At 42.9% G+C, this 13,500-nt stretch overlaps 1 protein-coding gene across 1 annotated transcript in view; it reads left to right on the plus strand.

Moving 5' to 3' along the window:
- The window catches only part of TCF20 (transcription factor 20), an 86,706-nt gene that overhangs the window by 44,359 nt on the left and 28,847 nt on the right, over window positions 1-13,500 (plus strand). The window contains 1 exon segment of the mRNA XM_039863285.1: window positions 1-985. Coding sequence (XP_039719219.1) covers window positions 1-985 — 985 coding nt within the window.

Raw genomic sequence — 13,500 nt, forward strand, 5'->3', positions numbered from 1 at the left:
CCCGCCTCCGCCCCCTCCGCCCCCTCAGATACCAGAAGGTTCTGCAGATGGAGAGCCGAAGCCAAAAAAGCAGAGGCAGAGGAGGGAGAGGAGGAAGCCTGGGGCACAGCCGAGGAAGCGGAAAACCAAACAAGCCGTCCCCATCGTGGAGCCCCAGGAACCGGAGATCAAACTGAAGTATGCCACCCAGCCACTGGATAAAACTGATGCCAAGAACAAGTCTTTTTTCCCGTACATCCATGTAGTAAATAAGTGTGAACTTGGAGCCGTTTGTACAATCATCAACGCTGAAGAAGAAGAACAGACCAAATTGGTGAGGGGTCGGAAGGGGCAGAGGTCTCTGACCCCTCCACCCAGCAGCACTGAAAGCAAGGCACTCCCAGCTTCGTCCTTTATGCTGCAGGGACCAGTGGTGACAGAGTCTTCTGTTATGGGGCACCTGGTTTGCTGTCTCTGTGGCAAGTGGGCCAGTTATCGGAACATGGGTGATCTCTTTGGACCCTTTTATCCACAAGATTATGCAGCCACTCTCCCGAAGAACCCACCCCCTAAGAGGGCCACGGAAATGCAGAGCAAAGTCAAGGTACGGCACAAAAGCGCTTCCAACGGTTCCAAGACGGACACTGAGGAGGAGGAGGAGCAGCAGCAGCAGAAGGAGCAGAGGAGCCTGGCCGCCCACCCCAGGTTCAAGCGGCGACACCGCTCGGAAGACTGTGGCGGAGGCCCTCGGTCCCTGTCCCGGGGCCTCCCTTGTAAAAAAGCAACCGCAGAGGGCAGCAGCGAAAAGACTGTTTTGGACTCAAAGCCCTCCGTGCCTACCACTTCAGAAGGTGGCCCCGAGCTGGAGTTACAAATCCCTGAACTACCTCTCGACAGCAATGAATTTTGGGTCCACGAGGGTTGTATTCTCTGGGCCAATGGCATCTACCTGGTCTGTGGCAGGCTCTATGGCCTGCAGGAAGCGCTGGAAATAGCCAGAGAGATGGTGAGTACCAGCTTGCTCTTTTTCTTAACTTCTTTTCGGTTCCGTTTCTTCCACCTTTACTTGTTTTAGCCTGACTGTTCTGTGCTTACCTATCACATGGTGACTCCTCTCGATTAAAGTCTGCAGGCCCAGGTAACGGGCAGAAAATGACGTAATTTGGAAGAGTCGTTTAACTTTTACTTTTATCAGTAACACGTGTCTGTCGGTTACAAAGTCATGTTACCGACATGTTCCACACAGCTGATTAAAACAGACATCCCTGCTCCACCCTCTCCTCAGACCAGATTCCCGACTCCTCTGCCAGTTTCCTGTTTCTGAACAATAAGCTTTTACTGCTATTCGTGTTACTCATTGATCCTTTTTTTCCCGTTTTTCAGCATCTGACTGTAATACCTATGAAGTGTACTTTGGTTACATTTCTTTCTAAAACTTTTCATTTCTCTAGAATTACTATTCATACTTTAATTTGCTTTCTATTTTCTTGGACTACATCTTTCTAATTCAGACTTTCCAATCGGGATATTTATTCTTTAGGTCTGTTTCATACCTGTTATCCTGGGGCGTTCGTCATCATCGTCATTTACTTCTTCCCTCTTTCGAATGCCTTTTCCTTAACCCCCTGTCTTCACCCTTCTTAGTCTGCATCCTCAGTGTAGTGGAGTGCATCGTCCTTCAGCAGTTTCCTGAGAAAGGGTGCATGGGAGGTGAATACGTTGAGATCTTATCTACTGAAAACGTCTGTCCCACAGTCACGTTTAATTGAGAGTTGGGTATAGAATTCTAGATTTGAAATATTTTCTCTCACTGTTTTGGTGTCATGGCTCCTGGCTTGTCCCGTTGCTTCTAGGGTCGCAGTTGAAGGGGCTGGAGTTCCGATTGTCAGCCATTACCTGTGTGCTGCTTTTCTCCTCTGGAAGGTTTGAGGATCTTCTCATGTTCCCTCTAGGTCTGACATCTCAAAATGATAGGCCTTATGTTGGTCTTTTCACTCATTGTGCTGGCTACTCTGCAAGATCTTTGCCATCTGTAAATACACCTTTCAGTTTGGAAAGTTTGTTTCTGGAATAATTTCCTTACCTCTGTTTCCTCTGTTCTCTCTTTCTGGAATTCCTATTAATTAGGTATATTTTACCTCCTGGGTTGGTCCTCTGGCTTTATCCTTTCTCTTCTGTTTTGTGTTCCTTCTCTCTGGCTTTTTGTTGTAATTTCTCCATGCTTTCTTCAACTTTATCATCTGTTTATTTTGTTTATTTTCATTTCTGATATTTTCAACTGCTTTTTCTTCTCAGAATATCCTTCTGAGGAGACAGTTACTTGATTGAAAGGGGCAGAGTTAGGAACCTAACTTCTCTTACTAACTCTGAGCTCGTGGTCTGGTTTCCGGCAGCCTCTTGCACACACATTCCATCCCCCTTCTGAGACACCTCTGTCTTCTTCCCAGGCCCTGTGCCACGGGGTGGCTGGCTTTCTAGTGGCTCCTCCGCTGCACTCATTCCTCCCTGCTTCCCTTCATTCTGCGAAATCACTTACTCTTTATTTCTAGCTCCCAGAATTTGGCCATCTCGTGTGTGTTATTTGTTTCCTCTCCCATTCTTCATGTTCTCATGAATTTGTCTTATAAGTTTTGTGGGAAGGCGACATACGTAAATGTATGTTCTGTCTACGATATTTAATCAGATGAGTGTTTTGTATTAATTTATATTTAAAACATACTTGATACATATGCAGATGACTTTCAGTCATAGTTAATAAGGGTTTTATTAGCCAGAATCATAGTATTCTTGTGTACTTTATACTGTCTCTCCTCTTACATCTTCCTCAAAAGCACTATATTTTATCATTGCATTATCCCCAGAGTTTGTGTCAGGCAAAAAGGAAGTACTCATAAACTGTAGTCAGAATGTAATCAATGTGAAATTTATATATATTTTAAGTTAGAACATTCTAATTCAGTCATACAAGGAGCTTGCCTTTCCCACTGAGACCCCCGACACAATGGTCTTTTTTTCTGTTTCCTTCCCTGTCTCAATCGTTGATGTCACTCCCAAACCCCAAGTTTGAATAGATTTACTTCTTAGATAAGTGACATTTTAAAATGCAAAAGTCCTATAGGAATATAACATTTAAAACCCTAAAGTGTAAAATAATTTAAATAGTCCTAAGCACTCAGTAATCCATTAATCGTCATCTTGCCCCAGTTCATGGCCTGCTTGCCAACTTTGCTCTAAAAGTTACAATATTTGGTGGGTTGTTTTATTTATTTGTTACTTTTTGGTGTGTGTCCCAGTCCAAATGCCAGTGTTTTATTTCAACATAAATTATTATCATTTCAGAGTAAATTTTATGTGTAAACTTTCAGACCTTTTATAGCGATAATTGGTAACCAGTAGTCAGCAGGCTAAATCCTGCCAGCAAAGTCCTAGATCCTGTGTCTCTCTGAGCCTAGTGTGTAGGAGGGAGAAGGTGCCCATAGTGATGTGACCACCCTAAATCACAGTCGCCTCCATCCCCGAAAGGGTAGGGAACAGCGGGCCGCCTTTTAAGATTCCTAATTGGGAATTCATGACTTCAGAAAGTGACAATTTAGTCTACTGCTTGTCAGCTTTAATCCCCAAATAAAATCCAGAATGTTATAATTGGAACAAATCCACTGAATAAGATAAATCAGTCTCTCTCTTTACCCATCCCCCACAGCTTTCATTGACTAAATTGTTAGAATAACATGAAGCATGTTAGATAGAGAACGTTACAAGTACTTTTATTTTTACAAATATTAATTGCAGCCTCAGTTGTTTCAAAAGTGCTTCAAATTAATCATATGTTCTAAGGGATAAAAAGTTGGAATGCTTTATTTAAAGGTAACAGGTATAAAAACAGGTATTTTGTCCCTATACTTCTATATAGTAGGGGCTCTAAACTTAGATTTTTGGATTCTATGATGACTCCATCAGGACCGCAGATTCCACCATCTCTTTTAAAATAACAGGTTTCAGAACACAAACAGTTGAACAACTTTTTTAAATTGAGGTATAACTGACATATAACATATTAGTTTCATGACCAATTTAAATAAATCTCATGTTGCAGCTTTAAGCTTATTTCTTTATATTGTACCCCTTCTCTGTGCCAGTGCCCTTTAAAAATATAACTTGCTCTTTCCTCGACCTTATTTTATGTTCTTCTTTTAGAATAGATTGCGAGCTTTGTATATTTAATTTTTCAATACACATGCACTTCTGTTTTATTCTCCCAAGCCACACAGTGAGACAGGAAGGAAGAAGATACCATTCCATTACCCACAGAATAAAGGACGGCTTGACTTCAGTGACACACACTCAGATAGTGTAGCTCAGTGATGTGTTGATTTTAAAAATGGTTTACAAAATTATGCTTCTTGGCTCTCTGAGCTGATGTTTTACTATGACTACAAGATCCTTTTCTGTTTTGTCTAGCTTTTATTCTCCTTTTCTTAATGTACTCAAGAACAAATTAAAATTAGACTAACTTGCCTTTTTTAATTTAATTTGACAGATGATGTTTCAGTTTGTCAAGGTCACTTTGAGACTAGTTTTATCTTAGGTTTTAGCAGATGCATTCAATTTTGGCCTGCTTAATAAGCATGCTCTCAATCCTATCATGTTGAGATAAAGCTACATATTTCATTAGAGATCCATTTTGGCTTACGTATTTATCAGGTGTTTTGACAAGCATGATATTATAACAAAGTAATATGAAGTTTTCAAGGGACAGTAGCTCCTCTCCTTATTAAGTGTCACACTACTCTGAAAATTGCTGAAAACTAGAACATTCTTGTACAGATGATCTTCGCTCTACTTCCTTTTCTGAGTGTGGGAATTGATCCATTTCTGTGCAGTCCTCTGGTTTTGTCAAACTTTGACCTCTGCTTACTTACCTTGGTGGAATTGTATATGTGAATCCACAGTGACCTCTGGCATGGGTGGTATGACAGAGGCAATTGCTTCTAAATAGACATCCATATAACTTGGTATGTAAAAATCATATTTGATACATTTAGGATTGTGCAGGCCTTCAGGGTTGTGGCAGCAGGTGGATCTGGTGATCATGGATCTCTGGCGTGTCCCTTGAGACTGTACACCCTTGTACGGAGAGCTGCCTACCCTTGTTCCCGTCTCCCCTCCCCCACCTAGGTACAGCACTCCTTCTAAATAGATGCTTAACAACCTCCATGGGGAAGTTTTCATCTTTTTTTACCCCACATTAAATGTTAAAGATCTGGTTTTAGGTTAAATTTTTTTTGGATCAGTATATTAAAGATTATATTTAAAGTTTATTTTTAATACAAATTTAAATAATAGATGAAAATTTCTTTCTCACTCTGACATCCTCCTTAATTTGCTTTAAGTTGTGACAAAAATATGATTCAACAAGTGTAAAAGTATTCATACATTGATTGCATTATAAAAATGTGACTGCATGTTGAAACATCAAAAGCAGATCAGTTAGCCTCTCTGGTTATCTAGAAAATCAAGGCATTTTCCTAGATGCTCCCTGAACTCCTGTCTACGTGCTCCTCGAGTCAGTGGCCGAGCAAAGATGCTGTCATCTCACAGGTGCGGCTGAAGCCTTCCACACACCCCTGGTCTCTGCTCTGAACCCCAGTGTCACTCTTCACCTGCACACATGTCTCACGAGTGTACACCTCTACTCCCTCACCTATCTCCGGGCTCACATTCCCACATTCGCTCTCTCCGTTCCCTTCTCCAGGCTTCCTGCTCTCCCTCTCTCACCAGCCCCTTCTCTCTGGCAGTCACTTGGTCCTTGTTATACTTCTGTCACAGCCTTGTCTGCATTACACATCCAGGCACCAAGTCCTTTTCGTATCTTCTATCCCCGTGACTTTTAGTGTATAGCAGGAAGTTGTGTCATTATTTTATTACCTATTTTTTAACACTTATTTTTCTCTTGTTTTATCCCTACACGATGACCTTGAGACTAAACTTTCAGAGAAAGGGGTTAATTTTCCTCAAGGACTTGGCTTTTTCAAATTCTAAGGAAATTTGCAGTTTTGAGTTTTATTGCTTATGTTACCTTACAGAATAAATGATGACAAGTTGAGAGACTCTCAGTCTTCCTACAATCTGTTTATTTCTTTCAGGGGTGGAGAAATGATGAGAGAAGCGTTACACCCAATTTTAAATTAAAATTAATTAGGAGTTGACTCTTCTCTGAAATGGTAAAGGACCGTAAATAAGAGTATTGACAGGCACTGTATATTAGGCCAAATCATTCATTTCTGAGATGTAAACTAGTTATTGCTAATATGTTAAAAGAGCTAACAGAGCCAAATAGCATGTAAAGTCGGTACCCATTTCCATTCAGCCATCATCTGCGTCCTTGCTGGAAAACCAGCACAGATCTGGGTTAGAGTGCAGTGAGGGACCTTAGTTCACTTCCGGGGAGTGAGCCTCGGCCTAGATCCCATGGCCAGTGGGAGGCAAAGCGCGGGTCCTGGACTGAGAAGGCTTGTGTGACTCCTGTGCAGAGCAGCGCCTCGCCCGCGCTGTGTCTGCATGGGCCCTTCATTGTCAGGATGCACAGCCTCCCGTATCCAGTACTCAAGCCCCAGTCTCAGGCCAATTTTCCAGGACCCCGAAGGCCGGCAACTGCAGACCAGTTTCTTCTTTCTCATCTTCCCATTTATTGCAGTCTGATAAGGGAAAGTTCAGTCAGCTTAATTAATAGTAGCCCTCAGAGAGTCTCCTCACTTTTCTGCCTTCGTCATCCTGCTCCGCGGCTGTGCAGCGGGGTTGGGGGCCTGGGTGAGAGCTCTGCAGTCACATTGCTTCGTCTGCTTAAGTCACTTAACCTCTGTACTTCATCTTCCTCATCTATAATTCTATAAATATGGAAACCAGTAGCGCCTACTGTAAAGAAGGTTGTCACGAGCATTGAACCAGTTATTCTTTGGAAAGTCTATAAGGAAATGTTTGGCAAATACTGTAGGCTGGTGCCTGCCTTAGAGTGGTGTCCTCACATGTGGTTTCAGTGAGGATGTGTTCCTGTCACTGAGCTCACTCGGTTTGTGTGTCACTCCATTCAGGAGTGTCTACACCTCACCCTCTTGGGTAGGAAAGTTGCTCTGCATATGAAACAAACATTTTCCCTTTACTTTTACTCTTGTGGAAAACTGATGTTTTAGGGGAGCAGGGTGTGAGATATTTAAGGTGTAGTATTTATTACTGTCTTATGAAATAGCATTAGCCCACATGGACACTCTCAGGAATTAGATTCTTCAAGAGAAAAGGCAAAAGGAAGGCAGTAAATGATAAAACCTGCCTTGCACATTAAGTAAAAGCATTAGTATTCTTGTGAACTGTTTTGTTGTTGTTGTTGTTGTTGTTGTTGTTGTTTGAGCTGTATATTTTTGATAATGATTACCTAAGATCTAAGTAAAGAGCTACCTGGTAATAAAGTTGTTTTTTCAGTAAACATTGTTGGCAGGTTGGCACTCTGAGAGAGATCCAGAACAATTAATCCATGGAATGATTGTAGGACAACTGCGCTCTGCCTCTTGCACCAGTGGTTAACATACACAGTATATGTCAGCTACAGAAGACTCTTTTGTAACCTAAGGAGTTAGCCTTTAATTTATGGGCAATGCAAAACGACTAGCAATTTCTAAGTGTATAAAAATCACAGGATCAGGTGTGTTTTATAAAAGAAACTTGGGAAAGACGCAGGGAGAGATGAGAAGCACGCCAGCCAGTTGAGAGGCTGTGGCATTAATTTGTACAAGAGATGAGAAGGGCTGAGTAAGTAGTAAAGGGAACCAGGAGTGGACAGATACTAGAAACATTTTGGATTTTAAAGTTGGTAGGATTTAGAAACTGATTAGGTATGGCAGGTAAAGGAAAGTGAGAAATGAAGCTGAGGTTTCTAGCTTAGCAAGCAAGTCGGTGGGTGGAGTGGGGGTAGTTAAGACACAAGTAACAGAAAAGAAGGGATTGAGGAAGAGAAGGAAGACATCACAGTTCGTGGCTGATACGTAGCTGACAGAAGAAAATATTAAGTATGAAAGCCTAATACACATGTTCAGATCAGTCAACACTCTAGATCTCTTGCAGTATTTTTTAATAAGGAGTGCTTTTATTCAGCTTTTTAACTAGATATAAAACTGGTAAACTTTTAAATTGAGTTGCAAAAAAATCGGAGGGGGACGTGATAGAAAATCATGAGATCTGTGTCCTATTTAATAAAATCTCACATAGAGAACCTTGAAAAGTATCAAAGAAATTAATTTATTATAATTATTGCCTAAAATACAACGGGGTGGGGGAATGCAGAAGGGATAACTTGCTGTTTTTGTTTTTCTAATAATTTTTTCAAGATACTGACCTTATTGATAACACAGTGGAATGCCAAATTGCATTTAATGACATTGAGAAAGAGCTAACATGAAACATTACTCTTATGGGCTCAGAAAAAAAACCTTTCTGTGCACAGCAGCAGCCTATTTTCTCAGAGTCCAGTATGTAGCTTAAGGTATGCCCTTGACTGTGTTATCAGATGGGCTCAGAGGTTAGGGTTGTCACCGTGGATAGACATCTGCTTTCTGAGGGCCTGAGACAGCTCCGCTCACAGGAAGCAACAGGAAACATGGGAGAAGGCACAGGAAGAGACAGCATGGCCGCCACAAGGTCTGGAGGCAGCGCTGGGCACTGTGATAGGAAATACCTTTTATAAAGGTATTACAGATTGTTTATATAAAGTAACAACGATGTAATTCGTACTGCAAAACTAATAGTAATGTTGGTCAGTCAGTCAGAGTCATGGTAACCGAACAAATTTGCCTCTTTTCTAGATTTTGTCCATGTGCTTATTCTACTCGATATAGTAACAGTGTAATAACGATTGCCAACATGTACTAGGTGCTTTCAGAGCAGTGTCCATGAGAAACCATATTTAAACCTCAAAACAACCCTCTGAGGTGGTTCTCATCCTTCTCCTAGATGAGACTGAGGTCTCCACCATTACGCTATAGGTACAAGTCTTTTTCACTTAATTTTTTAATTTTAATTTTCACATTAATCTGTGGGTTTTTGTTTTAATATAGAGGTAGTTTATCCAAGTACTCCTGCACTGTTGGACATTGAGGTCTCCAGTTAATTTGTTATCTTTTATACAGCAGTAAACATTTTTAGTTGTAGAGTTTTATTTGGGAGAAATTTTCCATATGTTGAACTCCTAAGTCAAAAAGTGCAAAACATTGTATGGTTTTTGATAGGTATTATCTGGTGGCTTCACCAAAAAAAAAGATCACAGTGAGCTGTGGTCACCCAAAGATAGATGTGAGCTCACTTTCTTCTGCACCCTCCGTGACACCGGATGGATGTTCTTTACATACTTAATTTCTTCTTTTTAATTTCTTTTTTTCTATTGCTGATAATTGCTTTTGCTCCCAGTTCATTTTAATGTTTCTTCTCCATTGATCATTAATTTAGAATTTTAATGTTACTCAATTTGTTGTCATTTTTCTGTGCATATTTTTCCTAGTCTTAATAACGTCAGTTGTCTAGAAAATTCAGATATATAGAAGTCCTTTCTTCAGGAGTTCCACCTAAATGAGGCATTAGAGCTCTTAAAGTCTTTTCATCTATTAATAGGACAATGACAGAGAACTGTTAAGGGTAAAATTAACCTCGCTGGAGATCAGGTAGCTTCCTGAGTGGGCACTAAGCTATTCCTAGAGGCGGTTGAGTTGAGGTGGTTTTAAAGGAAATAAGTACTGCATGCTGGTGTCAGCCCTGGAATGTGTCGTTTTAGTAAAGGTGTGTCTCACTCATTAAGCTTATTGGGTAGAAGTCAAACTGAAGAGAAAATTCAGCCCTGTATGACCCCGTCTCTGTAAGCCAGGTACAGTGGAGTGATTTGGCCTGTACGTGCTTATGAGCTGACACTTAATTTGAATACGTTGGCAGCATACTGCTGTCAGGTGATGTGCCTTATGAGAATAGAACTGAAGAACTGCCACAGAAGCAGATGCATGTAAGACCAAGGTCAACAAAATAACAAATTTCCATCTGAAATAGACTTCAGGTCTGAAGTGGGGCTGATCCCTTCTGATGGGAGTGGGACCCAGCTGCAGTGACATCAGCTATGGAGGCGTTTCATTTCTTACATGTTTCGCTGGGCAGCTAGTGGAAGAGTGTCTAGTAAAACATATGTTCATTTAATAACTCTCAGGCACATTCATTGTGACTGGCTCTGTGGAGATGCAGGTAGTTCCACACTTTGAAAACAGGGTCTATGAAGTTTAGAACTTGGTTAAGACAGATGTCAGGTGTCGACCTTTGGTTTGCTTGAAAGTTATTGTTTCATCCAAACACTACTTAGAGCTAGTTTGGTGGACAGTTAGTCACTAAGATAAGCAGTAGGGTAATTGCCAGGTGGGTCTCTTGTTTCTAGATAGAGTTCCCTCTGGAAGGAATCAGAATTTTACATTAATGCTTTGAAAGGGCAGCCCTCCAAAATGAAATATATTTGTTTGCTGTACCTCCCAGCAGGCCTGGATATTTTAATCCATTATTGTTCATGAAAAGCACATTGATTTAAAAAACTAGCTCACCGGTCACCTCGTTCCCAGCACTCCTTTTGTAACTGCTTCACTGCCTAGCAACATATTGTGACTGTCTTCCTCACTGGATTTGTTCTCCAGGGGCTAGGTCAGCCTCGGGGCCCGCGTACTCCTTACACAGCTGGTCAGTACAGGGCGAACTTGTGACTCTCAGGCTATCTTAAGAAAGACGTGTGATGAGCAGAGTAATGTCCGGTGGTGGTAGGTGGGTCTTCAGATGCCATTTAAAGTGTTTATTTTAAAAAACACGTAATCAGAAATCATTTGTGACAGTGCTGATTAGAATTTTAATCTTCGTATAAAAAATTGAAGACAAATGTTAAAATGTTTTGGTAATGAGACTGACACTTTTTTTTATATGCTACTTTATAGTTTCAGGAAAAGGATTATTGAGCGAGAGATGGACAGTCAGCCAGGTACCTTAGTGGTTATCCTCGTAGTTTGCTGTGAGGCACAGCACACCAGGGACCGTCACAGGTTCAGCCTGCGTTACAGAGGACATCTGTTCATGTGTGCCAGTATGCACCTCTTGAGAGAGAAATTTGAGATTCAGAGGTTAGTCACCTCAGGGTCCTAACAGGTGATGATTGTCCTAGATTGACCATCTAGAGCAGGGGTCCTCAACCTTAGGGCCGCAGACTGGTACCAGTCGGTGGCCTGTTAGGAACCAGGCTGCACAGCAGGAGGTAAATGGCAGGCGAGCCAGTGAAGCTTCCATCTGTATTTGCAGCCGCTCCCCAGCACTAACATCACTGCCTCAGTTCCACCTCAGACCATCAGGCATTAGACTCCCATAGGAGCCACTAGTCCCTGGTGCCAAAGAGGTTGGGGACCGCTGATCTAGAGGACAGCCTCCACTTTGACTCAGAATGCAGAGGAACAGTTCCTGTATGAGAACATGACCTAATGACACTCAAAACACAAGTTCCAGCTCTCTCTCGAGCTGCCCACTGGCCTCACTCAAAACCAGACTATGCAGACGTCAGTGTCCCTTACCTAGTTCCACGCCCTGCCCCAACCGAAAATCTTAGGACCATCTTAGACTCCCCTCCTTTCCCTGTTTTCCCCATCCAAGCAGTAATTGTATCTTGTTGTATTTATTTCCTAAATAACACAAATCTCTCTGTCTTCGTTGTCACCACTCTCCTGGTCCAAACCGTCATCCTTTCTCATCACAGTAACATCTTAATTGGTCTTCTTACCCTTTAGTTTGACCCCCTTCAGTCCATCCTTTACTCTGAAGTGATAAAACCCGAGTATGGCCATGCCAATGCCAACTTACAACCCTGGTTTACTGGCACCGTATCCCCATTCGTTCAAGTATGTAGTTGGCATCTGTTGAACAAATCAGTGCACATAAGTAAACTAAGACGACATGATAGAAAGTGACTAGGTAGCTGCTTCAGGCTGGAGGGCCAGGTAAAGTTCCCTGAGGAGCTGAGATGGGCATGGTGTAATGAGCCAGCCTTTGTGATCAAAAAGCTTTTGAGGACAGAGGGTACAGGGGCCATAGGGAGGAAATGAGCTTGGTGGAATCGAAGAACAGAAAAAAGCCAGTGTGGGGAGACGATAGTGGATAAGGGGAGAGGGGGTTGAGGTCGCAGGGGCTGGCAGGAGCTAGTTCCTGTGCTCCCCGTGGGCAGCAGCTGGGTGAATCCGGTACCATTTCGTGAAACAGGCTCCCCGGAGGAGGAACAGATTTGGTGGGGAAATCAGGACGTGTCTTATGTTCACATTAAGTCTGAGATGCCTCTTAGCCGTCCAAGTGAAGGATGACCATTTCAGAATAAAAGAATTTGGCAGTTTCTTGCGGCTCGGAGCAGCCCTAGCTGAGCTTAGATCAGCACTGTTTGAGTGCTGTGTGGGCGTGGGTCTGTGTACACACAGAGAGGCTGCGCTGACCTGGGCCGGGGTGAGTCAGGAAGGGTGCCCAGATCCCTGGTGCACTCGGAGCTGCCAGTAGGTCAGTCACTTAGAGGATTTAAAGAGTGAGTGGCAGGAGAAGTAGGCTCGCGTCAAGATTCACACCTTCCCGCGTGTCATCGTCATGCCTCTGAAACTCTCAGTGTGCAGGAACACACACTTGATTCTCTGAACAGCTTCTTCACCTGGCTCTGTGTCACTTCCTCCCACCCGTCATCCCTCACAGGTGGACAAGGCCATTAGCATTTAGCACACTCATTGTAGGCCAAGTACTCTCCAAGAGAAGACTTGCCTCTCCACTATGACACGTCCGGCGGGGGTTATGTGCTAAGCATCCACAATAGGGACTGAGGGGGACACTGCACAAGGCAGCCATGTGGCTGTGGGTAGGTGTCTTTATAAACTGCCGTTGTTTCAGCCTCGCCTCCTGGCAGGGCGAGGCTTTGCAGTGTTGCAGACACCCTTTCTTCCTCACAGTGAATCTTCCCCCCTCCCCCACCCCAGAGTGCCACCTCTCCCCCAGACCCTCGCCCTCCCTGGGAAAAAGGGGAGTTGTGTTTGAGGCGCATATGCCAACAAGATCTTGTTGCCCAGTTCAAAGACCCACATTCGAACCTCCAGATTAACTCTAGAGCCCAAGGCGAAGTGACCCCAGCCTCTTTACCTCCACCCCCATCCCCCCAAGTACACACACACACACACACACACACAAGCTCACAAGTATTTCTGAGACCACCAGCAAACACCAGTTACCTTTAGCTCCTTAATTTGACTAGGGAATTCTGAAACCCTCTGGTCATCGGTGTAATTTTAGACAAATTCTGTCATTTAGCTAATCTCCCTGTCTTCTGTAGCTTCTTGTAATCTCACTCATGAAAGAAAACCCATGTGGTGGAACCAGTTTACATCCCATAACCATTATGCACTGACCAGGGTAGCAGAAGAGGCTCTTGGATTTACCCAGCAGACGGTCTTT

The sequence above is a fragment of the Pteropus medius genome, unplaced genomic scaffold (assembly GCF_902729225.1).
Source record: "Pteropus medius unplaced genomic scaffold, Ma_sr-lr_union100, whole genome shotgun sequence".
NCBI lineage: Eukaryota > Metazoa > Chordata > Mammalia > Chiroptera > Pteropodidae > Pteropus > Pteropus medius.